This window comes from Cnephaeus nilssonii (genome assembly GCF_951640355.1).
Source record: "Cnephaeus nilssonii genome assembly, chromosome: 17".
Taxonomy (NCBI): Eukaryota; Metazoa; Chordata; class Mammalia; order Chiroptera; family Vespertilionidae; genus Cnephaeus; species Cnephaeus nilssonii.
This window is the reverse complement of record NC_137088.1, coordinates 24,818,198-24,842,941: the sequence shown is the minus strand read 5'-3', so window position 1 is coordinate 24,842,941 and position 24,744 is coordinate 24,818,198. Positions and strand designations below refer to the sequence as shown.

Genomic DNA, 24,744 nt, shown 5'->3' with positions numbered 1-24,744 from the left:
CCCCAACCATAAAATTATTTTCATTGCTACTTCATAACTGTAATTTTGCTACTGTTATGAATCGTAATGTAAATATCTGTGTTTTCTGATGGTCTTAGGCGACCCTGCTAGTGGTCACAACCCACAGGTTGAGAACCGCTGCTGTAGAGCCTAAGACCATCGGAAAACACAGATATTTACATTACGATTCATTAACAGTAGCAAAATTACAGTTATGAAGTAGCAACAAAAATAATTTTATGGTTGGGAGTCACCACAACATGAGGAACTGTATTAAAGGGTTGCAGCATTAGAAAGGTTGAGAACCACTGACCTAAGGAGTGAGTAAAGAGGGAGAAAAATGTAAGGATATTCAATAGTTAGAGCTCAAGAACATTTTCAGAAGATCCGGCAAAGGAGACTGAGAAAGAACACCCAGTGAAAACCAGGAAAGTGGGTGTTCCGACAGATGAGAGGGGAAAGGTCTCAAGAACAAGCCCAGGACCATCTTTGTCAAGTGATGCTGGGACATGGAGTATGATGAGGGCAGAGAACTGGCCATTGGATTCAGCGCCATGGGTTTTACCTCAACTAAAGCATGTAGTTGAGTGGGGAAAGCCAAGGGATGAAGGCTCAATTGTCATTAGTTAGCGAACCAGAGGAAAGAAAGTGGAGCGTCTAACCCCGGCACTGCTGACATTTGGGACCTAATGGTTCTTTGTTGTGAGGAGCTCTCCTGTGGATTGTATCTAGGACAAAAAATAGTATCTGTGGTCTCTACTTAACGATAGCATCCCCTCCCCCAGTTTTGACAACCAAAATACCTTCAGACATTGCCAAATCCCCCCTGGAGGGTAAAATCACCCTGGAGTGGAACCGTGGGTATAAACCTACTCCTTCAAAGAGTTGCCAGAGAGAAATGGGGCTAAGAAAGTATATATTTAAATCAGGGGTTTGGTTTGGGTGTCTTTTACATGAGAGATAGTCCCACCTCTGTTCACGCTGGGAATGATCTATGGAAAGGAGCAGGTATGATACAGATCGCTCAGAGAAGAGGAGAGTGAACAGACAAGGAAAATGTAGCCTGTGGGCCAAGCAGCAGTAAGGACCACTTACAGAGAGACCATTATGACTTGCCAGGAAAATCTCATGCAAATGCGGAGTGACTCTGCGTGTTCCACGATGTTAAGTGTATCACAATAAGCATAGACGAGCATTGGTGCTTACCTCAGAGGTGGTCTGTGGCTCAAAACATGCACATTTGAATTCTACCCAAATTCCCTGCTCTGCAAACTCTCCCCTAGAGACGAAAGACTTCATTTGCCAGGATGGGGCTCCAAAGAACTAGTCTCCACACTCAGCTCTGTCTCTAACTAGCTATGTGACCACAGGCAAGTTACTGCACTTCTCTGAGTCTCAATTTTCTTATCTGTAAATTAACAAGGCTAAACTCGATGATCCCTGAGGTCCCACACTGTTCATCATTCCCCAGATATGCACTAAGGGATCACTATGTTTGGGGCATTTCCCTGCTCAATAAAATGGCAGTGGTGCTATCTAGCAGCCACAAGAGAAACAAGAGAGTTGCAGAGAAGCCAGCCCAGAATCCTGACATTAAGTAGCTGAGCATCGCTAAACATCCCAGTGACTTATTTCGTGCAGCAATAATTGTAACTTGCAAGCTAAAGAACCAAGAATAATTGTGGCTATCGACATTTGATTTACTTAACAAGATCCGGGTGACTTCCACGCTTCAAAACCTCTGTCTGTAACTCATTTAACTACATGTTAAAACAGCAGCTTCTTATGGGAGTGGAAATACGTAAATATACTTATTGAGGACCTACTCTGTGCCAGCCTCTGTTCCAGCAATACAAAAATGAGGAAGATGCAGTTCTGCTATCGAGTTCACAAACTGGGAGGTAGACAAATATGCAGGAATAAATTACAAAGGAAAGGGGCTACCGTAGAAATATGCTTCGGGAACACAGAATATAGGACAACAAATTCTGTCTTCCACAAGAAGTTGGTATCTGAGTTGGTTTAGAAAATGAGTTAAACATTGGCCAAAGGAGGGAGATGGGGAAGGACATCCCACATAGAAGCAAGAGTGTTTGCAAAGGTAAGGAGCTGGGAAAGAACCTGGCATGCGCAGAGCTGGGGTAGGAATCGCTGGTGTAAGTAGACAATGAGGTAAGGAGTTTGATTTTTAAATAAGGGAGTGACAAAACCAGCTTTGCTTTTTTAAGGAGGAAACTCTGGCGGCTACAACATGTCACAAACAATATGTAGAAACCATTGCTGTCATGCCACTTGAGTAATAACTCTTACTCTAGTAAAATAAAATAAAAGCTGTATCTTTAGTTCAGAATACTCTGTAAGGTAACTCTCACCTTTGTTCCTTTTCTTCCCGGAAGTCCATATCCATCGGGACCAAAAAGACCCTAAGGAAATGACACAAGATGAACTGAAGAGTTGCCAGATCAATACTTGGTTGAAAATATTATCTGAACCCTTGGAAAAACCAGCAGTGCAAGGAGGTGGGGAAGGCAGAAGGGGCTTGATGGAGGTTTATCCCAGCTTCATGGGATATACACTAGACTACTTTCAAAGGATAAGGATGGAATAGGGTTTAAAGTTTTTAAAGACCATTATATAAATAAATTTGTTATATTTTCTTCTGTTTTTAACCCCCTCTTCAGCAAGATAATACCATGGGTGTAGGAAACCCAATCACTATACAAAGTTCTCCTTGAGCAAACTTGCTTTCCTTGTAGGATAAAGGAACAATGGAAGTTCCAGAATTGGTAAATCTCTAGGGATAAAGACAGACTTTGGGGGGAAAGATTGGGATAGAGGCAATGTAGTTTAGTGAATATGTTTATACGCTGTAAACCCAGACAGACCTGAATTTTTATTCCATTTCCAACACTAGTTGTATGAGTAGCCTTAGGAAAGTTATTCAGCCTCTCCAAGCTTCAGTTTCCTTATATGTTAAATGGGGATAATAATATAATCTATCTAGCATGGTTGGAAGATTGAGTGAGATCATATATGGAAAGTCCTTAGCATGATGCCAGGCACAAAGCAAGTACTTGGTAAGTGGTCCTTATTCTGCTGCTGATGGTGGCGGTAATAGTGATAACGTTGGCCAGGGGGTAGTAATGGTGGTGATGGTTATGATGGTGGCAGTGATATTGGTCAGGGTAATGGTGGTGGTGATGGTAGAGGTAGTGGTGGTGGAAGGAGAGGTAGTGCTGATGATAATAATTATGAAAATGTTGATAATACTATAGAATCTTAGCATCTGTACATATAGACAATGAGCTTTCTGTAATGAAGAGTGAATACAGAAACTTTTAGGCACCTTGTGCTGAATAGACAAAGACTGCACCTAAATCAAGTACATTAACTGAGAAGAAATTTCTTATTTTAAGCCATTCTTATAGCTAAGGAGGAAAGTTGGAAATCTTATTAAAATAAGATAAAGAAGATTGCCAGAAAATGAATGGCAATGAGGAAAGAATGCGAATGAGGTTCATTTGCTGTTACTCTATGCAGAGTCTTCAGCATCTGTAACCCCAGAGACCTAAACTGTGTATTTTGGAGATGTCCAACACCTTCCAACATCCCTGAAATTACACCTTCAAGGAAGACATTGCTCCCCAGCTTTGTCCCAAAAAGAGATCAATAGAAACAAACTTTGCTATTATTTTAAATCAGAATATTTTAATAAAGTCAAACAGTGTTAAATTCATCATCTGAACTGAGTGTAGATGCAAAACAATATTTGCCTTACATTTCACTTGACAGTTATCTTGTTCTATTTTTTTTCCTTGCCTCATTTAAGTTTAAGCTTCTGAGACCTGCTTTTATTTTCTCTCCTTGCCAACAAATGCAGTTGTAGTGCTGGGTGTAAAACAGACATAGGTCCTTCCTACTGTTGATGAGAGAAATCCCAGAAATATGAGTTTCAGGAAAGACACATTGCTCTGTTATCATAAAGCCCATTCCAATAAGGCATTGAATTGAAAATAGTCATAAAATAACTAACGATCTTACATTCAGGGCAATGACGAAGGTGAAAATGCATAGCTCTGTCTTTGGAAGTGTTATCTGTTGAAGTAAACCTTTTATGATCTTTGGCCTTCAAAGATTATGTCTATGCTCCGGATAATCAAATTCGTGTCCTTAAAAGCTTGCACCTCTCTATGGGTGCATGGAACAGAATAACAGATCTCAGTGGGGAAGGTCTATGTGTCTTTCCTTCTCTGTATCCATCTATCTAACTATAAGGTAAAGGGAAGGGGGTGGAGAGAACATGTAACATATATATATATATATATATATATATATATATATATATATATATATATGACATAGACAATAGTGTGGGGAAGACCAAGGTTGGGGCAGGAGTTGGATGGAGGGGGCAGAAAGAGGGGAAATGGGGGGACTTCTGTAATACTGATAATAAAAATATAATTTTTTAAATCTTTATTGTTGAAAGTATTACATATGTCTCCTTTTTCCCCCCATTGATCCCTTCTAGCCCACCCTGCGCCACCTCACCCCCAGGTCTTCATCACCCTATTGTCTGTATTCATGGGTTATACTTTGGTTGATCTCTTCCCACCTACTTACCCACCCCTGCCTTTCCTCTGATATTTGACAGTCTAAGTTTGACCTCTGATTGGCTGTCTTATTTGTTTCCCTGAAAAAAATGTTTCATTGAGCATCTCTGTATTTCTAAACGGCTCAAATGCTTGTAAAACATCCTTGTCAAACATAAGAGGTTAACTGGCACTTTCCTCTTCAATAATATGTGAAAAGACAAAATAAACCCCAAGACATCATTGGATTCTTTATATATATGAAAAATTTAAGGAGCTTTCACTCTTGTTTCACACCAGTTCTGGTGATGATGTCATATTTGTTACCCCAAATATTCATGATGAATATTAGAACTTTATGTGAAACACAAACAAATAATAAATAAGAAATTCAATCAAGAGTCCAAAACAGAGAAACTAGACTTACAGGTTGCCCTCTTGGTCCTTGTTGGCCCCATGGGCCTCTTTCTCCTGCAGCACCGTGCTCTCCCTTCCATAAAGGATAAAGATGACATTAATTTTCTCCTATGAGTTTGTACAATTTGTATAGTTTTTCTTACAAACTTTACAGTCACACTTTTTAAGTCCCACTGGCATCATCCTACAGTCTAAGGTAAATATCTTCCTCTAGACTTTTGTTAAATATTTAAAAAACTAAAAATATAATTAAAGTTTTGGTATTGAAAATTTGCAAAACCAGGTATGCAGTCCCAGTTACAGAATTTTACATTGCTACTAGAGGCCCAATGCACGAAATTCATGCAAGAGTAGGCCTTCTTTCCCCTGGCTGCCAGCACTGGCTTCCCTCTGGCACCAGGGACCCGGGTCTCCCTCGCAGCCCTGGCTTCGTTAGGAAGGTCGTCTGGAAGGACATCCGGAAGGATGTCCTGTCTAATTAGCATATTACACTTTTATTATTATTGATGGCTTTTTCTAGGTGTGAATGTGTGAATTTGCATTTATGGTGAATGCATATACTTATCTACCTATTGATATGTCCTTGTCTACTGATCCAAGGGACCATCTATTTATCTTTCTCTGTGTCTGTCTATATGTCTTTCCTTCTCTGTATCCATCTATCTAACTATAAGGTAATGGACAGTCACTATCATCACCAACCACATCAGAAACACATGCTGGAAATGATCACATAAGGAGAAATTCATATAGGAAAACCCTAGTTGCAATCCAGGAAGAATATATTCTCTAACATTTACCTTCATTCCTCTTGGTCCAGCTTTTCCTTTTGAACCATTTGGCCCTGGAGGTCCAGGATTCCCCTGTAACAAGACCATGACCAAAATCACCTAAGGATCCACAAAGTTAAATATCTAACTCCCTTGTTGTTATTGAAATGGTTTGGAAGTGGTAATATGCTCATGAATCCTCTTAAATACAATTAATTTTATCCTCCAACATAGAAAATGCATAATGTACACATTTTACCTCAGTTGGGGGATAGGATGGGGACATAAGATGTTCTGTGCAAGAGGCCACGTCTACCACATACCAAGAATTGAAGGAACTACCTGGCTACTCAAGGGGAAAACACCATTTGATTAAGAGGTCAGGAAGTCAAATGCTGGGACTTTGACCCTTCCAAAATAGAAAATATTATCAAATGAGAATGGAAATAATGCAATCAGTTATGGGGCTAGAATTTTCCCAACCAAGAAAGAGAATGAGGACAAAACTAGGGCTTACGCCCTCCTGGAGGTGCTATCTTAAATCTCCGGATACCCTTATCCCTCACATAAGTCAGGCTGCTCAGGTTTAAGGTATCTCAAATGCTTCCTTGGTTAGGAAGCCACTCCAGTCATCTGCCCCAATCTGGTCTGAACCTTCCATGAACCACCAGGATATTGTAAGGGGTGTAGAACAGGTACTAGAGAGATATAAGTTAGAGGCCATTTCAGAGTTCAGCCTCTTACCACCCAGATGACAAGTAATTTAATCCCTTTGAGCCTCAGTTTCCTCATCTATAGAATTGGGATAGTAATGCTTCTTTATATGCTCTTGAGGAGTAAATTAGCCACTCATTCCCCTTTTACACATACTATTTTTTGTTGTTGTTGCACCATAGGCAAGTACGAGCTTATGTTACACACCCCTGAGGTTCAAATCCAATCTCATTCCCACTATGTACTTAGAGTAGAAGGGGTCATATACCTGATGATCAATGTCTACTGCATCAAATTAGCTTATTTCTAGAAATTTCTGATGCCCACAGATCCCAGAAAAAAACACAGTGTGGCTTTATGTTATTTGTCCAGGATCACTCAGGTGTATGAACTGGCCTTTGCAAACGAGCAGCTGTGTTGCAACTTTTCGTTTTCCAAACCTACCCGAGTACCCGGTAAGCCCTTTTGTCCAAAAGTTCCTGGTGGTCCTTGCCTTCCTCTTGGCCCCTGGTCCAAAGATAAAATTAAAATTCAACCAATTTTTACAGAGCTACATAATTTTTTCCCATGTAACTACAAAATCATCGTGGATGCTGATGGAAGCACAAATGAAGGTGTCCTGGCCCATCACTATCTCATTTATTACATTTTAATCAAGCAGCACTTGTACTCTGGAGGACCCCTCGGTACACTTACTCCAAACTAATTCCAACTGAAGCACAGGATGTGAGTCCTCAGCATCTGTATTTTTAACCATCTCTCCAGTTGAATCTGGTGAGTTCTAAAGTTTGAGAACATTGCTTTTATATTTCAATTCACCCAACTAATTTTAAATCTTAAAAGGGGAATGAGAAAAACTGTAAGGATAGTGATCTCCTTTGAAAACTCAACCTTCTCCTTATCTATACACAAGGGCTGAACAAGAAATTGCATTCTGACTTTATCAAGAACCAAAAGTACACTTAAGTGACTTAATCTCACTGGGCACATTGCTGGAGAGTTGCTCGTTTCCTCCCCAATCTATTTTACTTTACTGATTTCCGACACTTTAATTTTTTCCAGCTTTTCTGAGAAATGCTTTCCTATTAGAAGCATTGATCATGGCTTCTATCCTCCTGCGTGAAGTATCGAATCACCTCTGTGGGTATTGAATCATACCCACATGCCAGTGGGAAGTAAGAATTAAGGAGAGGTTTTATCGATTATCCGGCTCATGGTTCACCACACAACCTGCTCCCCTTGCACTCAGCAGTATAATACAGTGAATATAAAGGAGAAGGCCAGGGAACAGCAGTAGCAGGAGGTCCACATTTGAAATGAGCCAGTGATAAAAAAAATAAGAGGCAAAAATACATCTCTCAGTTGTTTCCCCCAGTGTTCAGACACTGTTTTCTATTAAATACAATCTGTAATTACACATTGATTACCCACTTCTTCCTTTAGTATACTTTGTCAAGTGGAAAAATGGCAGAAACCTTCTCAAATTATCTTCTGACACTCATAGGATCTTTTAAAGTTAATGAGAATGATTCAATGTGTTAGTAAAATTTGATGTGTTTAAGTTCTTCCATTTGAGGATACTTTGAAACAATTTGACTTTTAAAAAGAAAGATGTAGAGAGTATTCCAAAAGTGTTTACAGAATGAGGAATTTGGGTTAAATTTAGAAGATTCCAAAAGAACTGATGAGAAGTTTAAATTTCTAGTTATCACAGAATAGTTTACAAAAAAAAAAACACCCAGTAGACTGAATTTGAGGGCAAGATCCTTGCCTTAATGGTCTGAATGTCCCAGGCCTATTGGCAAAATGCCCTGTGTGTAATATATACTTCATAAATATGATGCTGATTTTTCCTGCCACGGTGAATACACATTTAATGAAGTAAATATGATTTGAGTAATCTGAACAGGCAGTAATTAAGAGAAGAGAGTTATATCTATACTTCCTGAGTCTGAATCCCATCTTTACCACTTAGCTGTGTGAGATTGGCCAATTTACCTAACTTCTCTATCCCCCTCCATTTCTCCCCTGTAAAATGGGGATAATAACCCCCCACTGAAGGATTTAATGAGTTAACACAAGAGTGTAGGGCCGTATCTAGGACATAATAAGAGCTCCATAAATATTAGCTATTGGGTTTAACCTGCCCAGAAGAGAGGCTATATAATTTGCTTGAAGAGGCCCTGGAAGGGAGGTATCCAAGGCCATTGTGATATATGTTAAATCCCTATCAAAGAATCTAAGTTAAAGTTTTAAACAAATACCCTTTAACATTAGAAACAAGTTCACTGATACAACCTGTGAGCCTGGATATCCAGGTTCTCCGTGGTAACCGCCTTCACCAGATTCTCCACGCAGACCCTGTCAGAATGAATAAGACTTAGTGAGTTCCCAGGGCATCTTTAGTGTTCCTATTGAAGGCAGCCTCCCCTGCAAGATGTCACCTGAAAGTCACAAAAAAAGAGTTCACTGTCTGTGCTCAGTCCTCTTAGGATGTGGAGTTGGCGAGAAATAGGGTGGGAGTTCCGCTTATGCTGGGAAAATGTAAGGCCAGATTCTTACTCTTTCCCAGGCTTTGCACATCTCCTTCCAATGACTCAGCTAGTGATGGAAGCAAAAATACTTTGTTTAAATTACTCAAATTCCCATTTTACATAACTGGTTACTAAAAAGCCCATCCATTCCTTTTAAGGAATGTGGGCTAAATGCTGACTTGTGTTAAGGACACTTATTCCATGTGAGGAAACTCAGAATGTTGAACACAACAATGAGTGTGACATTCTGGAACAAAAGCCCATAAAGCACATAGAAAACTAGCAAAAAACTGGATTTAAAAACTTACAGGGTCTTAGAGCATTAACCTAGTTCTCTGGGCAAATGGTGAGCTGTTAAAATGATTCATCTGATAACTGATTTAATTTCTCCTTCAAATTAATATTTTCAGCTCTACAGAGAAGATACATTTTCCAAGATTGAGGATAATGCCCTTAATGTGAATTATTCTGCCTTTTTTTCTCATGTTGACTAGGCTATTGGTTGATTATTCATAGATTTGCAAAGAGAAAAAAATCTTAAACTCAGAATTAATCAATAGGTAGGTCAATTACTTATGCTTCTTAAGTTTTTAAAACTATTCAGATAAATGAGAAGCACTTCTATTAATCATTACTATTTTATTACTCTACACTTCAAGAGTTCATTTATAGACTTATAAATATGAACCAAGTTTTAAAAGGCATGAAGCTAGAAATTTTGAAACAGGTCGTGAAATGTTGCCTAATTTGCACATTACATTAGTGACATTCATAATGCAACACTTCTAAAACAATGTGACTCTATATAGCAAAGCTCAGACTCTTTTATTATAATTCCATGCATATATATTTATATTAAGAAATCATTTCAGCAAAGCAAAAGCAAGAACAAAACAAAAAACCTCAAATACAGTTTTTCTTTACATCGCTGACATGATATGTAACAAGACAGAAATCACCTGATAGCTTAGTAAATCATTGTTCTTTAACAAAGTAAGATATAATGTATTAAAATGATAATAGATTTGGAAACATAGAAAAGCAGAATATAAAATAGTATGTACGTTATAATAGCCCCCTTATTATTTATGCAAATAAAGAAAACACAAACATGAAAATAATTGCAGGAGGGTGGTAGGGTTTTGAACATTTAAAAAATTAATGATATTTTTAATTTTATCATACTTAACAAATTAAGGTTTTCCCTTATTGCCAAAATATAATCTTTTCCATAAATAAAATCTCATTTGGAATTCAATTTTATTAGGCATCTTGCAAAAGCCAGAATGTCTAGTTTCATAGACAGTAATAAGCCGTATTTTCCCAAAGCCCAGGGAATGTTGTAATTTAGAGTTCAGTGCTTCTATAAGCTATGTTCTTCCAATAGTACTGGCTGATCTCAAGCAAGTTATAGTCTCAAAAACTTAAATGAGTCTACTTGACCAATGCTCCAACATTGGTTATCTAGCAAACTATTGACATGCTGAATAAACATATTAACCCTGAAGTTTACAAGTATCTCTCTCTTTTTTTTTTAATCAAAGCTTCCATAGGAAAAAAGAGCAAACAGTATTCATAAAGATTATAATGTATTTAAGGGAGCAGCTTCCCATTAGAGACAGCAGTTCGCACACATTTTTCTCTACTTCCAAAATGAGAGGTTGCTGTTCAAAAATGTCCCAATAAGAAAACAGTACAGAGGCCCCGAGAGCAATCAGTCCTGATGAAAGCAGGAGGACAGACAGCCCAGGAAGAAGCAATCCAAGAAAAAGAAACCTCCCATGTTTGAATATATGGGGAGGTGGTCAGTTTTGTGAAAGAGCTTTATGGTGAACTAGTAAAATGCTCATAGAACACAAAGCAAATGGGGAGAAAGGGTGACTCGGGAAAACACAAGTGATAGAGCTGTAAATATTGACCACAGTCATTATATGAACAATGACTGAATTGATCAAAATTAGAGAAAAGAAGTTTATTGCAAGGATAAGTTGGGAGAAAGTGTATAAAGAAGGAGATAGACAGGTCAAGAAAAATCTTTATCCTCCACAGTAGGAAATCAAACAAAATAAAACAGAAACAGACCCATAGATATAGAGAACAAATTGATGGTTGCCAGAGGGATGGAGGGTAGGGAGATGGTGGAAAAGGTGACGTGGGATTTAAAGAAGAAAGAAAGGAAGGAAGAAAGAAAAGCCAATACTTAACTATCAGAGAAAAATGAAATAATTCTTCCTACCTCACTGCTTAAAACTCAAGAAATTGCCTTACAGAACTAATCTTGTATCAAGCCAGGTTTACCACATAAAAGTGGAGGCAAAACTCTTCAGTCGGTTCCACCAACAAGAAATTAGAGGTCCACAATACATTATATCCTAAAGGGCAGCCTGAACTAGAATCTGCCATACACTGAAAACCCAACGTATCTATTTTACAATAAATTTGTCATAATAGTACATTTATTTAAGTTCAGAGAACTAGAGAAAGGGGGTTAGAAAAACAAAATTTTCTTTACTCTTGAGTATAAAAAGCTTCAAGAGCTTAGAGAAGTCTTGGTCAGGGTCTAGCTATGAAAATACGATAAAATATACCACAAATGAACCCACAGTGAGAGCCTGAAGGGGAACATATTCTGATTCAGGAACATACTGTGTAAATCAAGGTCTAAATCCCAGTCAACAAAGGGAAAAAAATGAAAGAAATCAATCAATCAATAGAAAAAGATCCAAAACTGAAAACCAAGAAATAGCAAAGTAAACACATCACTTAGAAAAAGGAAGGCAATAATACTGGAAGAAAAAAATCCAAAGATATGAAAGTGAGTGCTCCTGAAGATCTGGGAACAAGGGGGAAGAATGAGCAGAGAAATGGTTTTCATTATAAGCTTGAGAGTACAAGTTGGCTTTAAAGTTAGGCACAGGTTTGGCTCTGATTTAAATTAAATAAAAAAGGAAGACATAGGAGATGAAGTAATATAGAAAATCAAAAATAAGCAAGACCCAACTGAGTAGAGGACCCACTGTTCAGGGATTTAGGTAAACTACACATAAAAGAATTAAATTTAGTTAAACTACATCATAAAAGAATTAAATAATTCAAGAGTAGGAAATTCGTGCCTCGAGCCACTAAATTTCCTCCAAAAATATAGCTTAGTCTATTATAGTCTCTTTCTGTCTTTTTGGGGATAAAAACAATGGGATAAAATTATATTTCAAGATATTATTTATTTTATAATTGTTAAGATTTAACTAATAGCACAAAGATTATCTAAGAATTTATTTCAAATCGTAAACATTGTTTAAAAGAAATAATATTTTAGTTGGTATCAACAAAACTTGTTTAAATTTTTAAGACTTGGGATTTCTCAGTATCCATGCTTTATCAACATTTTTGGTTTACAGACATATGAGTCCCATTACTTCTCTCTCTCTCTCTCTCTCTCTCATATTCACCCATTCCCAGGCTCACAGGTGACATAAGTCAATTTCTGACTTTTCCATGAGAATACTAGAAACATGGGAATACTAGAAACAAAAATGCCAGCATAGTATGACAAGACTATGTTAGAGGTAAATCAACACAATAACCTTAACTCTTATTTCCAAGAGCATTCTGATCTTTGGTTTTGAATCCTGTCTCCACCAACTATTAGTATAGTAATATGTGTGGCCTCTGACATATTACTTTGATAAACCTACATATCATTTCCTCTCTTATCCATAAAAAGTAAGCAATGATGCTTATAACTCCTAGGGCTTTAGAAAGGTTTACATGAGATAATATAAATAAAGGTCTAACACAGTGACTGCTGCTAGATAAATGCTTAGTAAAATACAATTTCCACTGATATCCCCACATCCCACCCTCAAATCACATCATTTCCCCTTTGGAAATAGTAAAACTCAATTTTTTCCCTTTAGTTCATGACTATGAGATCCCCTTATACATTCATAGGAAGCCTTCTTTAAATGGAAAAATCATTATTTCAGGGGTAAAAGCCATTCTCTAAGGTATCAGCTTATTTTCAATCTAAATGAAATATTATAGCAAGCTATAGAGGGAGCATAGAGGAACCTATAAACTTTCCCATCTCCATGGAAAAGATCCCCATGGAAATTTCCCAGAGATCCTCATGCAGCCTCAGACAGCCCAACCAGCACTCCCCTTGATCTCAGACAGAACTACTTAACATGCCATAGGTATGGAACAAGAAGCAATTCTTCCAGAAAGCACTGACCTTCAATCCTGGCAGACCTTGTCTTCCTCTTGACCCCTAAGAATAGAAGAGAAATGAAGACCTTAGAGAAGAAAACAGCCAATTTTCACCCCAACCAACTGTTCTCTTCCACAGAAGCATGTGAAGTACATTCCATGAGCAGTTATACCTGAGGACCAACATTTCCGGTTTCCCCCTGAGGGCCATCGTAACCAGAACTTCCCTGAAAAGTAAAAGGTAAAGGAAAGATTAGTTTAGATATCTGTATACTTTTTCATTTATTCTCTAGACATGGGCTGTCCAATACAGAAGCCAGTAGCCACATGTGGCTATTAAGTTTAAATTTAATTTAAATTTTAGTTCCTCAGTTACACTAGGCACATTTTACGTGTTCAGTAACTCCATGTGACTAGTGGCTACCATATTGGACAGCACAGATATATATATGATCTCAGGAAGTTCTATTGGTCAACACTCCTTTACAATGCTGCCTTACTTCTGGTGTTTTAAAATATTCATGTTCTAGGCATCTTTCCCCAAAGATGGTTCATTTGACAACTCCTCAGGGTTCACCATGTTGAGACAGTGGTCATACATATTCTCCAGCAAGCCATGCTTAATATTTGAAAAATACTAGCACTTCCCTTTCTACCTGCATCCTATAGGGTACAGAGTGGCAGACAGAAACAGAAGGTAGAAGCGTGTCTCTTCATAGGTGGAGTATCAATACATACAGATTATGGTGGAGGGAGAGGTTATACACAGTCACAATGAGGAAACTGTCTAGTGCTCTCAACTTCTTTAAGGTCAGAAGTGGGAAAATGTGTGGTGTCCAGAAAAAAAATGAGTTCATCTTTCAGGAAAAATGGAAACCACATGATCCCAAATAGAGATATCTTAGACTATTATTCAGTGAAGTCGCATGCTAACTCAATAAGAATACATAAATTGGGAAGGAATGTGAAATGCAGAAACAAAAACATTTTGTGCAGAGTGTTCTTCCAACTGTCATTTATAATAAATTAAATTCTGAAATAATTTTTCCCACAATGTGAAGAAAGTGTTAATTAAATTATGGTAGAAATGTTGACAAAAAATTATGGTAGAAATGATTATTGAAATAGTATGCAACAATTAAAAATTATCTTTATGAAAAGTTTATAAGTAGAAAATTATGCTATATGTTCTTTTCAAATATGCTAAATTCTGTGAAAGAATAATTTATTCCAAATATAAAGATAAAATGATGATTCCTCATTTTCTTACATTACTATACACTAGAACATTTTTAAATAAGCCCATGAGATCCTCATCTGACTTTCTCAGGGAAAGCAACTTTGCCATCAAAAAAGTTAGGAAAGTTCAGAAAGTGATTATTTTCCTGGTAACTGGAACTATTTAGTTTGTCCTCTACATTTTATTTTTCTGTATCTGAAAATATCTGTTATTTTTCAGATTTTTCAGATTTCCTACAACTTTTGTGATATCATACTATGTTAGTGCAGTTTGGGTAATATTATTATACTTAAAATCCTTTTTTTCTTGAAATATTAATGTTTATTGCATGTAATATTATTATATTTAAAATTGTTTTTCTTGAATAATTGGTGTTTATTGCATGTAACATTATTATATTTAAAATCCTTTTTCTTGAGATAAAAAAATACATTGGGGATTTTTTTAGTTAAGTAGTTCATATCATGGAGAAGGTTTTAGATATAGCACTGTTGCAATTGGTCTAGATATAATAAAGGTTCTTTCTTAACCTTTTGCACTCGGATGTCGAGTGTGACTCGATATGGTTAGCATCGGTAGCAGGAATCGAGAAAAAAGCAAGCGAGTGCAAAGGGTTAAAATGTTTATCATTTTCTCATTTCAATAGTAAACAGGTTTTTTGTTTGTTTGTTTGTTTGTTTTGCAGCCAACATAATGAAGGAATTATTTGGGCTGATGCAGGAACCATTGGATAAAAGAATTTGGGAAGCAAAAAATGTACAGTCTCAGACTATTATTGCTCAGATTACTCAATCATTCGAAAGAGGGGGAAAATATGTTCACAATAGATTAATCTGGTGAACACCATCATAATCAAGTGAACAAATTAATGTATCAGTAATGGGACAGACTGACAGTGTCCCTCCTGGTGAGAAGGGAACAGCACTTCTTAATCTCCTGCCAAAAATGTTTAACCTGAATCTAGTCAGAAGGAAATACTCAAACAAATCCTAATTGAGAGGTGTTTAACAAAATAGCTGTTCTGGAATGTCAACGTCAGTTGTGATTAAAGGAGACAAGGGAGGAAGACAACTACTTCCTTAATTGGAACCCAAAACAACAACAATAAAAATAGCCATAGAGGGCACTGTTGGTACAAGGGTGGAAATCTGAATATGGTCTGTAAAATAGAAATAACTTTGCATCAATATTAAACTTCTTGAGTGTGATGATTGCATTGTGCCTCAATAGGAGAATGTCTTTGTTTTTGAAGAATATTTATTGAATATGTAAAAGCAAAATGTCATGATACCTTCAATTAATCCTCAAATGGCTCAGCAAAACATGTATATATAACAATTGGTGTTCATTGTACTATTATACTTGCAACTACAACTTTTTCTATAGACTTAAATTTTTTCTGAATAGAAGGTGGGGTAAAAGCTATACAGGCTCAGCATAGAATCTTTCAACAATTCAGATAATAAAAAGAAATGAGTAATTTCTGGGTGTTTATCCCTCCAGGAAAATAGATATAGATATATTCAACCAATTAGGATGCTTGTTGAATACAGAGTTTTATAATCTGTTTTTTTTTCACTTAATATTACATCATGAATGTTTTACTTGTTATGAGATAGTCTTCTAAATTATTTTTCATGGCTTAATAATATTTTATCATGTGGATTTGCCATTGTTCATATAAAATATCTCTTATCATTGGACATTTAAGCATTATAGTAATTAAAAATCACTACATTGATCATCTATGGAGCTGAATCTTTATATTGATTCATGATTTACTTCTGGATTAACTTCTAGAACTGGAAATACTGGATCAAAGTGTTACCCTAGACCAGTGGTCGGCAAACTCATAAGTCAACAGAGCCAAATATCAACAGTACAACGATTGAAATTTCTTTTGAAAGCCAGAACTGTTGGTCCAGAAAGAAACTCACTACAGACTGATTCATTTGCCTGTCAGCATAACTATTATTGCTCGTCGCACATTCAATTCTTATAAGTATATCTCTAGTGACACATGATTTCGCTCATCTAGGGGAAATGATGAACAACATAGACTGATGAACAAGAACAGAACCAGAAACAAGGAGGCATCGATCGGACTATCGGGCCTCAGAGGGAGGATAGGGGAGGGTGGGGGGAGGGGGGAGAGATCAACCAAAGGTCTTGTGTGCATGCATATGAGCCTAACCAATGGTTAAGTTCAACAGGGGGTTGGGGCATCCATGGGGAGGGGTGTGGGATGGGAATGGGGGGATGAGGACAAATATGTGACACCTTAATCAATAAAGAAATTTAAAAAAAAATAAATAAATAAAAAATAAAATGTCAAAAAAAAAAAAAAAAGAAAAGAAATTTCTTTTGAAAGCCAAAAACCGACTTCTGCGCATGGGCCACGAAGTTTCAATCGCACTTTACGTGTGCGCCCACACGTGGTATTTTGTGGAAGAGCCACACTCAAGGGGCCAAAGAGCCGCATGTGGCTCGCGAGCCGCAGTTTGCCGACCACTGCCCTAGACAGAACACCAGGGAGTCTCCCCCTATGGCCAAACTGGCAGCAGAGAGAGGTTCTTACACCCAGCCTGCCAAAAGCTAGCAAGATAATTGGATAGAAAAAATGCCCTCCCCTTCCTCTCCCTATAAGAACCTTGGGCTTGAGCAGGAAGAGGGATGATCCTTGAGACAAGGGTGATGTGATTGGTCTTTGAGACGTGAGTTCACCATTCTCTCAGGTCATGTGCCTCCTAAATGAAGCCTGTTTCCTTTTGCACCAGCACCTGCCTCAGGAATTTGGCTTTTGTTGAGGCAGGCAGCCAAACCTCCATTTTTCAGCTTGGTTATGAAAGGACATACGCATCTTAAGCCCTGGCAGACATAGTTGGCGGCTACATAACACTCTCTCCCCTTTCTTCCTTGCAAAGAAAATCTGTTTTGTTTAGGGCAATAACATGCCCAGCTCCAAGGGATGAATTGTGACAGGTCTAAGCCAATCATGGCAATTTCCTTTGTCAGAGACTTGCTTTCTCTGGCTTTCTTAAAACAGGCAAGGGCAGATGGGGAGCAAGGACCCAGTCAATGGACTAAATGAGCTAAAAAGAGAAGATTGCTGGGAGTGCCCTGATGGAAGGAAAGCCCCTTTCCCTCTGGCATTGTATGTAAAGGTGAAGGTAAGATTCTTGGGCTGCCAAGGCCACGGACCACCCTGAGGATGGCACTGTGGAAAGAAAGGGCCTGAGTCCCTGTTGACAACACTGGGTTTTGATGGCATCGCTGAGCTCGTGTACCAAACCTGGAATCACTTTTCCCTGGGTTATCAAACATGCCTATTAGCTAAACACCGCCAGTCCGGTTTTCTGTCACTTGTATATTCAAAAACATAAATGTCCTAAGGTTTTGTCAAAAATCAGCAGTCCTAACTGAGGTGTGTTACACCTGATTGCCTCCCAAAAGGGTTCTATTGTCAAGTCTTCTGCACCAGCTAGTATCCTTTTCCATGTGTACCAGTTTTCATGCTCCCCAGAAGTGCTAGAGCATGACTGTTTTTTTGTGAGGGTCTTTTGTTTTGTTTTGTTTTTTATTCCTTCCCCAATACTAGATTTCTCAATTTGGTTTGAAAGACCTCTTCATCAGGGTACCTTCTCCATACAAATTGCAACATCTAAGCTGCCCTTCTCCATTGGACTCAAACAAATAGTGGCGAAAGAGTGCCCCCTAGAGGGCTGTCTTCTAAATTCTTAGAGCACCCTTCTTTAAGCTCATCATGGGGAAAAGAAACCATGGCAAACACAAATGCAAAATAGCATGGCACTGCTTCAGAGACTTATAATTTTTGTTTGCATGCACAATTCAGGGATCTGAAGTTCAAGGTTAACCCTTAGGACCTCTGAAAGCTGTGAGCACGAGGTTCCTCCCATGGCTATCTAGATTGAGTTCCTTCCCAGTTGTAAAACCATGAGCCAGTCATGGGACCAAAGCTCAATTTACACATGGACCGTGACCTTTCTCCTCATGATAACCACAAATAGATGGAAACTTTGAAATGGCTTCTCTAATCAGCCCACTTGCATGTGATGAAACTGAGACCCAGGTGATTTAAGGATTTCTGCTATTCTCTTAGCTCCAGTCCCATAGCTGAATAGGTTGTTATTATTGAGTGGATGGTCACAGGGCTCTCTAAGCTCAACTCACCAAAGAAAACATTCTCAGTGAAGTTTATCCAAAATAACTAATTGACAACAGAATGAGATAATCTTGCAGCAAATCTAACAGTTTTCTCACATGATAATAATCGTGTTACCAACTGGATTTCATTCAGGACCTGGACCTATAAAAATGCACATGAACTAGCCACAATCCAGGAAAGAGAACTGATGTCCTAAGGTTTTGTCAAAGGATACAAATTGGAGTTGAAAGCAAACAGAGGTTGCTCTACAGTTGTAAACATGCTGGTATGCAGACCTCATTCCTGGAAATTGGGAATGATGAGATGTGAGGTCTGAGACACTTGGGTTATTTTAGTCATTTTTCAGTCATGCATTTTAATGTCTGGCACATAAAAATCTAAAAATGGCTTCTGACAAGTTAGCGTCTGTCGAGTTAACGAGTCTTTTTCCTTCGGTGATGTCTTCTGTCACAATGCTGCTAGTCTTTGGCATTAAACAAAGGGCCTATCTTTAAAAAAGGCTAGTACGCAATTCACATCCATCAACGCTGGCAGAGATGGAAAGCAAGCCAGCAGTGTAATGACCTTGAGCATCTTTTAAATCAAGGCATCGTTATAAAAGTGGAGGATTTTAAAACTGGAAAGATCTCGGGGATCACTGAGTCCGATGCTTTCATTTTGGATATGAAGAAACCAAGGACAAAAGAAGTAAAGCAATATGTATTACTAGTGTAGGGGAGATAAGATTTCTACACACACACACACACACACACACACACACACACACCCCTAAGAGACAAGGATGCAAGGACAAGGATATTAGTGGGGATTAACATTCAGAGCTTCTGTCTCTGACAATGGAGTTCCACAGGATTGCTCTCTGATTTTTTATGTTGATCCAACCAGAATGCCAAGTCTTCTGCACCAGCTAGTATCCTTTTCCATGTGTACCGGTATCCCCAAGCAAACAGAGACTTACCTGATGTCCACGCCTTCCTTTTTCTCCCTTAGGGCCCTGGATGTAACTATCAATTCCGAGATCCCCCTGAGAAAACAGAAGATTGCTTACCTCAAATGGAAAATATTACAGGAAGCATGATCTTTTTAAAAAAGAAGAAAGGCACCAAAGTAGACCTTTTTATTTTTATTTAAATTCCTTATTGTTTAAAGTATTATATGTAGTATTACATATGTCTCCTTTTTTCCCCATTGACCTCGCCCCGGCCGTTCCCACCCACACCCCCACACATGCTGTCACCCTCCTACTGTCTGTGTCCATGGGTTATGCTTAGATGCATGCATACAAGTCTTTTGGTTGATCCCTTCCCTCTGAGGTTAGATGGTCTGTTCAAAGCAGACCCTTTTAATTATCTAGCCCGACTCAATAATCCCAAATATGCAATGCAATTAAAATTCCAAACTCTGTAAGAACCCAAAAAGTTCTATAAGATGGAACTCCAATCTCATTGTTTTTGTTTTTACTATACCAACATAGGCTGAATGATGACTCATTTGTGAATAATTAATTGTTCTCTGCCTTTGTGCTCAAGCAAACAGTTTACAAATCCTGGGATTAAAGCAGCAGAAATCCCTCAACCACCACTCACAGATTCTCCCCTTAATCCGGGCTCTCCACGCTCTCCAGGTTGGCCAGGCGGTCCTATCAAGCCCTTAAATCACAATGAGAAAAAAAAAAAGTGTCACTTTTTAAATCATCTATCACCTAAAGGAAAGAAAAGGGGGAAATGAGAGTCAAATTAAAAGAGAAATTGAGTGCTTGAACTTTAAGGCACTCACTGCCGAAGAGGTGAGGTTGAGACACAGAAAAGAACACACTTGTATTAGAAATCTGTGATATGGTTGACACTAAGTGTGCATTTAACCTTCACAACTCACAAATTGAGGCTTAGGGAAGTGGAACCCGGTCTCCCTATTACCAAATCCCTCGATCTTTCCACTTTTCTGTGATGCTCCCACACAGAAACACATGTAAGAAAAACAAGAAGGCTTTCTCTATCACAAACATGGGCAGCATTAGCAGAGCAAGATCTCAAAAAAAAACACACACAAAAAAAAACGCCGAAACCGGTTTGGCTCAGTGGATAGAGCGTCGGCCTGCGGACTCAAGGGTCCCGGGTTCAATTCCGGTCAAGGGCATGTACCTTGGTTGCGGGCACATCCCCAGTAGGGGGTGTGCAAGAGGCAGCTGATCAAGGTTTCTCTCTCATCGATGTTTCTAACTCTCTATCCCTCTCTCTTCCTCTCTGTAAAATATCAATAAAATATATTTTTTTAAAAAAAGAATGTGGCATTTAAAAAAAAAACACATGAGGAAAATATTTCCAGATCTCCTAACTGCTGTAGACAGGGGACCAGAGAGGCAAAGCAACTTGCCTTAAGACTATGACATGATAAGCAAATTATTATTTCTCTTAAACCTGTCATTCGTGGTACCATATCTGTGTAGTAGTTCCCACAGAGCCACAGAACCTTCCTCAGATGTTGTTACGTGCCTGGTTCTGGAGGGTATACATCACACTCTGAAAATAATGAAGTGGGAAGCCTAAGAAATGGAATTCTCTCTAGGGTCCTATGAAAGCTACCTCATAATGACCTGAAACCCCTCCTTCCCTCTATCCTGGCCTGATACAAGAAATGGAAGTTAGTTAATTCTAAATTCTTATTCTTCTGCTTAATTTACTAGGTGGGCAGATTTCTTTGACTTCTCTGAGACAATTTTCTCACTTGTAAAACAGACATACCTATCCTATAGGGTTGTTACAGAGATTAAATGGAATGATAAATTAAAATGCCAGGTACAGCACCATATGGTTCATATGGTTCCTATTATGATTTGTACAGCTTCTAGTTCTTCCTTTTTCTGACCCAGACACTGGCTTCCAGAGTGATCTTCCAAGCCTATAGCTTTGAACATCCATCCCTGCCTAGAAACTTTCAATAGCATCTGATTATGCCGTAGCAAAAAACAAAACCCCTAAACGTGGCATGGCATTGACTCCAGACATTCCTCCCACTCTTAATGCTTTTTATCTCACCTTCCACTCCTGTTAAATTAGAATCCTTGTTTGTCCTAACCCACTCTGAGTTCTTCTAACACTAAGCCTTTCCTTTTTCTTCATCTGAAATACACTGAGTGTCTCTCTCACAAAGATCTTGGGTTAAAAAATGTCTTCAGCCTGGCTTGTAGCTCAGTGGTTGAGCATCGACCTATAAACCAGAAGGCCACTGTTTGATTATGCATCAGGGCATATGACCAGGGTTGCTGGTTAGATCCCTGATTCTGAAGGAGGCAGCTGATCAATGATTCTCTCTTATCATTGATGTCTCTCTCTCTCTCTCTCCCCCTCTCTCTTCCTCTCTGAAATCAATTAGAAATATATTTTTTTTAATCTTGATTTCCAGTGTGCCCTGGAATGCCAGAGTCCTCTCCACCCTTCAACACCATTCTCAAATGCCACAGACCTAAGTGTGGAAGGTTGGTCTCTTGCCCCCATCTTCTCCCCCTAAACATCTGGTTGTTACTCATCCTTTAAATTTCATTCCATCTTTACTCCCTCCAAGAAGCCTTCCTGACTACACAGGCTGGATCAGATCCCCCTGTCATTTATCTCTCCTTCATGCATTTATCTCACCAGTAATCTTACATCTATTTCTATGATTATTTCATTAACTATCTCTTTCCCATAGAGGCCAATTCTGACATACAGAATGCTTCCCATTCTACAGTCATGCCTAAATTACAATAGATGCTCACATCTCGATGATTGACTAGATGAAGAAACACCACTCTATTTTAGATTCCTCTCCAAGTCACTGCGCTCCCATTCATTCTTTATTTGCACCATTCTTGCAGCCTTTATTTTATCCTATCTTGTATTGTAGTTCCTCCTACAAACATCTTATCTCCTGTACCAGTTAATAAGCTCTTTGTTATTCATAATCATGACTTATTTACCTTTGAACTCTAATTTGTGTCTAGCAAAATCCCCTACAGGTAGAAAACACTTGAAGTTTATTGAATTTCATTAAATTCGATGAAAACTAAAGGCTTTCCGGTCTTGAAGAAAGTGTGGTGTCCTCCACTTTCTCCAAAATCTGATTGACAAACTGCAGGTTGGAAATTAAACCTCAATAAGGAGCCATTTCTTGTGAGTTCCTGTTTCATTTATCAGGAAATCAATCCATGCCTTTCAGTTAAGTCTAATTCCATGTGGGGTACCAAAAAACATAAGTAAATAAATGTCATCCCCCTTATCTAATTCAATCAAGCAACAGAAGCTGGTTTTAGTACCATGTTGAGGTGGATCCTTCAGGCTGTATTCTATAATTAATTAGTAATGTCTGCATTGGGCACGGGAAGGGAGTGTTTAGTACATACGCCTTCTCTTACATAGAAATACAAATATCAGCATGAGGTAGGGTATAGTCACTGTTATGCAGATAGTACAAATAATGTACATTGGAAGAATATAGAGAAGGGGGAGATCCCTGTAGATTATCATGGTCAATGAGGGCATCATGAGGAGGAATGGCAGGAGCTGGAAATTGAAGAAAAAGTGATAATCAAATAAACACTGAAGATGGAGGCAGAGAAAAGACATTCCAGGATGGGGTACCTAGCATGAGCCAAGACACAGAGGTGGGCCTGCATACGGAAACTTCAGGGGACAATGAGTAGTATAATTTGGGAAGGATTCCTTTTTATTATTTTTCAATTACAATTAACATACAACATTATATTGGTTTCAGGTATACAATGTAATGATTAGATATTTACGTAACTTACAAAGTGATCACCCTGATAAGTCTAGTATCCACCTGATGCTATAATAGTTGTTACAATATTATTGACTATATTCCCTACACTGTACTTTACATCTCTGTGACTATTTTTATTACTGTCAATTTGTACTTCTTAATCCTAAGAAGGACATTTCTTTACCAAGATTAGTGAAGACTGTTGTTAAAAGGCCTTGGATATAAGACCAAATCATTGGCAACAGGGAAACATAAAAGCTAGTGAGATCAGGAATGACAACTATGGTTCTGATACAAAAAACAAAACAACTAAGTAACTTGGTTTACATTACTCATTTCACTAACAGCAGATTCAGGCCTTAAGTTATAGGTTCCAAATAGTCATCTAATACTTATTGCCCTCTAACTCCCTACCTAGTAGTTAACCCACTAGATGATTCTTTCCCAAAACTTAAAAGTAAACTGTCAAGGTCAGTTTAGCCAGTAGAAACTTGAGACAAAATATCCTCATACTTTACCCGATTTCCCCAATTTCCTTTTTCTCCAGATGATCCTGGGATTCCACGATTACCCTAAATAAATAAATATGCAAAGAATCTTCGTTACATTAGTCACATCAGAAATGTTTTTCACATAGTTTCACATTCTAGCCAATGGTAGAAACTTCATTTACCATTCTATTTCTGAATATGGGACAGACCAGAAGCCCTGAACAATCCTGACCCTTTGAAAAGCAATCTAAAATTACAGAAAACAAATTTTAAAATATTTTACATACATTAATGAGCTGATTTAGAAAAAAGAGAGGGAGAAGGAGAGAAATCCTTAGAGTTCAGAATGAAGAGAAAGCAGGAATCAACAGAAGCATTAGCCATTGGCTGTCATAAGGACTTCTGACCACTCAGTGTGAGTGTGAAAAACCACAAGCTGATCATTTATTTTAAAGTGGTCCTAGGAGGTGGTGCCACCAAAGACATGGCAGAAGCAAACAACCTTCAGCTCAGGCCTTAATAACTCCTCAGAGATCAATTAAAAATTCAATTAAAATTAAGTTTAAGTCAAAAGTCACAACATACATGTAGGAGACACCAGGATAGGGGAACCAGCAGAAACAACAGACAACAAAATCAGACTTGCAATGACTATAGATATTGGACTCATCATATACAGAATATAAAATAAGTAGATTTAATAAATTAAATAAGAAAAGAATTTGTGTGTTTTTTAAGAAAAGAAAACAAGCAACTATTTTTAAAAGAAAGCAGATCTGAGAAAGAATCAAATAGAACTTTCTGAAGTGAAAATTGGAATAATTGAGATTAAA

The 24,744-nt window shown here is 38.1% G+C and overlaps 1 protein-coding gene across 2 annotated transcripts in view; it reads right to left on the bottom strand.

The window, feature by feature from the left end:
* LOC307113612 (collagen alpha-4(VI) chain-like) overlaps nt 1-24,744 on the bottom strand; it is a 115,394-nt gene that overhangs the window by 26,312 nt on the left and 64,338 nt on the right. For both annotated transcript variants that reach the window (XM_079795428.1, XM_079795427.1), the window contains 10 exons: nt 23,939-23,992; nt 20,249-20,311; nt 19,621-19,686; nt 13,410-13,463; nt 13,262-13,297; nt 8,792-8,854; nt 6,938-7,000; nt 5,810-5,872; nt 5,020-5,082; nt 2,373-2,423 (listed from right to left, as the gene is read on the bottom strand). In XM_079795428.1, the coding sequence (XP_079651554.1) occupies nt 2,373-2,423; nt 5,020-5,082; nt 5,810-5,872; nt 6,938-7,000; nt 8,792-8,854; nt 13,262-13,297; nt 13,410-13,463; nt 19,621-19,686; nt 20,249-20,311; nt 23,939-23,992 (576 nt within the window). The remainder of the gene's footprint in view (nt 1-2,372; nt 2,424-5,019; nt 5,083-5,809; nt 5,873-6,937; nt 7,001-8,791; nt 8,855-13,261; nt 13,298-13,409; nt 13,464-19,620; nt 19,687-20,248; nt 20,312-23,938; nt 23,993-24,744) is intronic.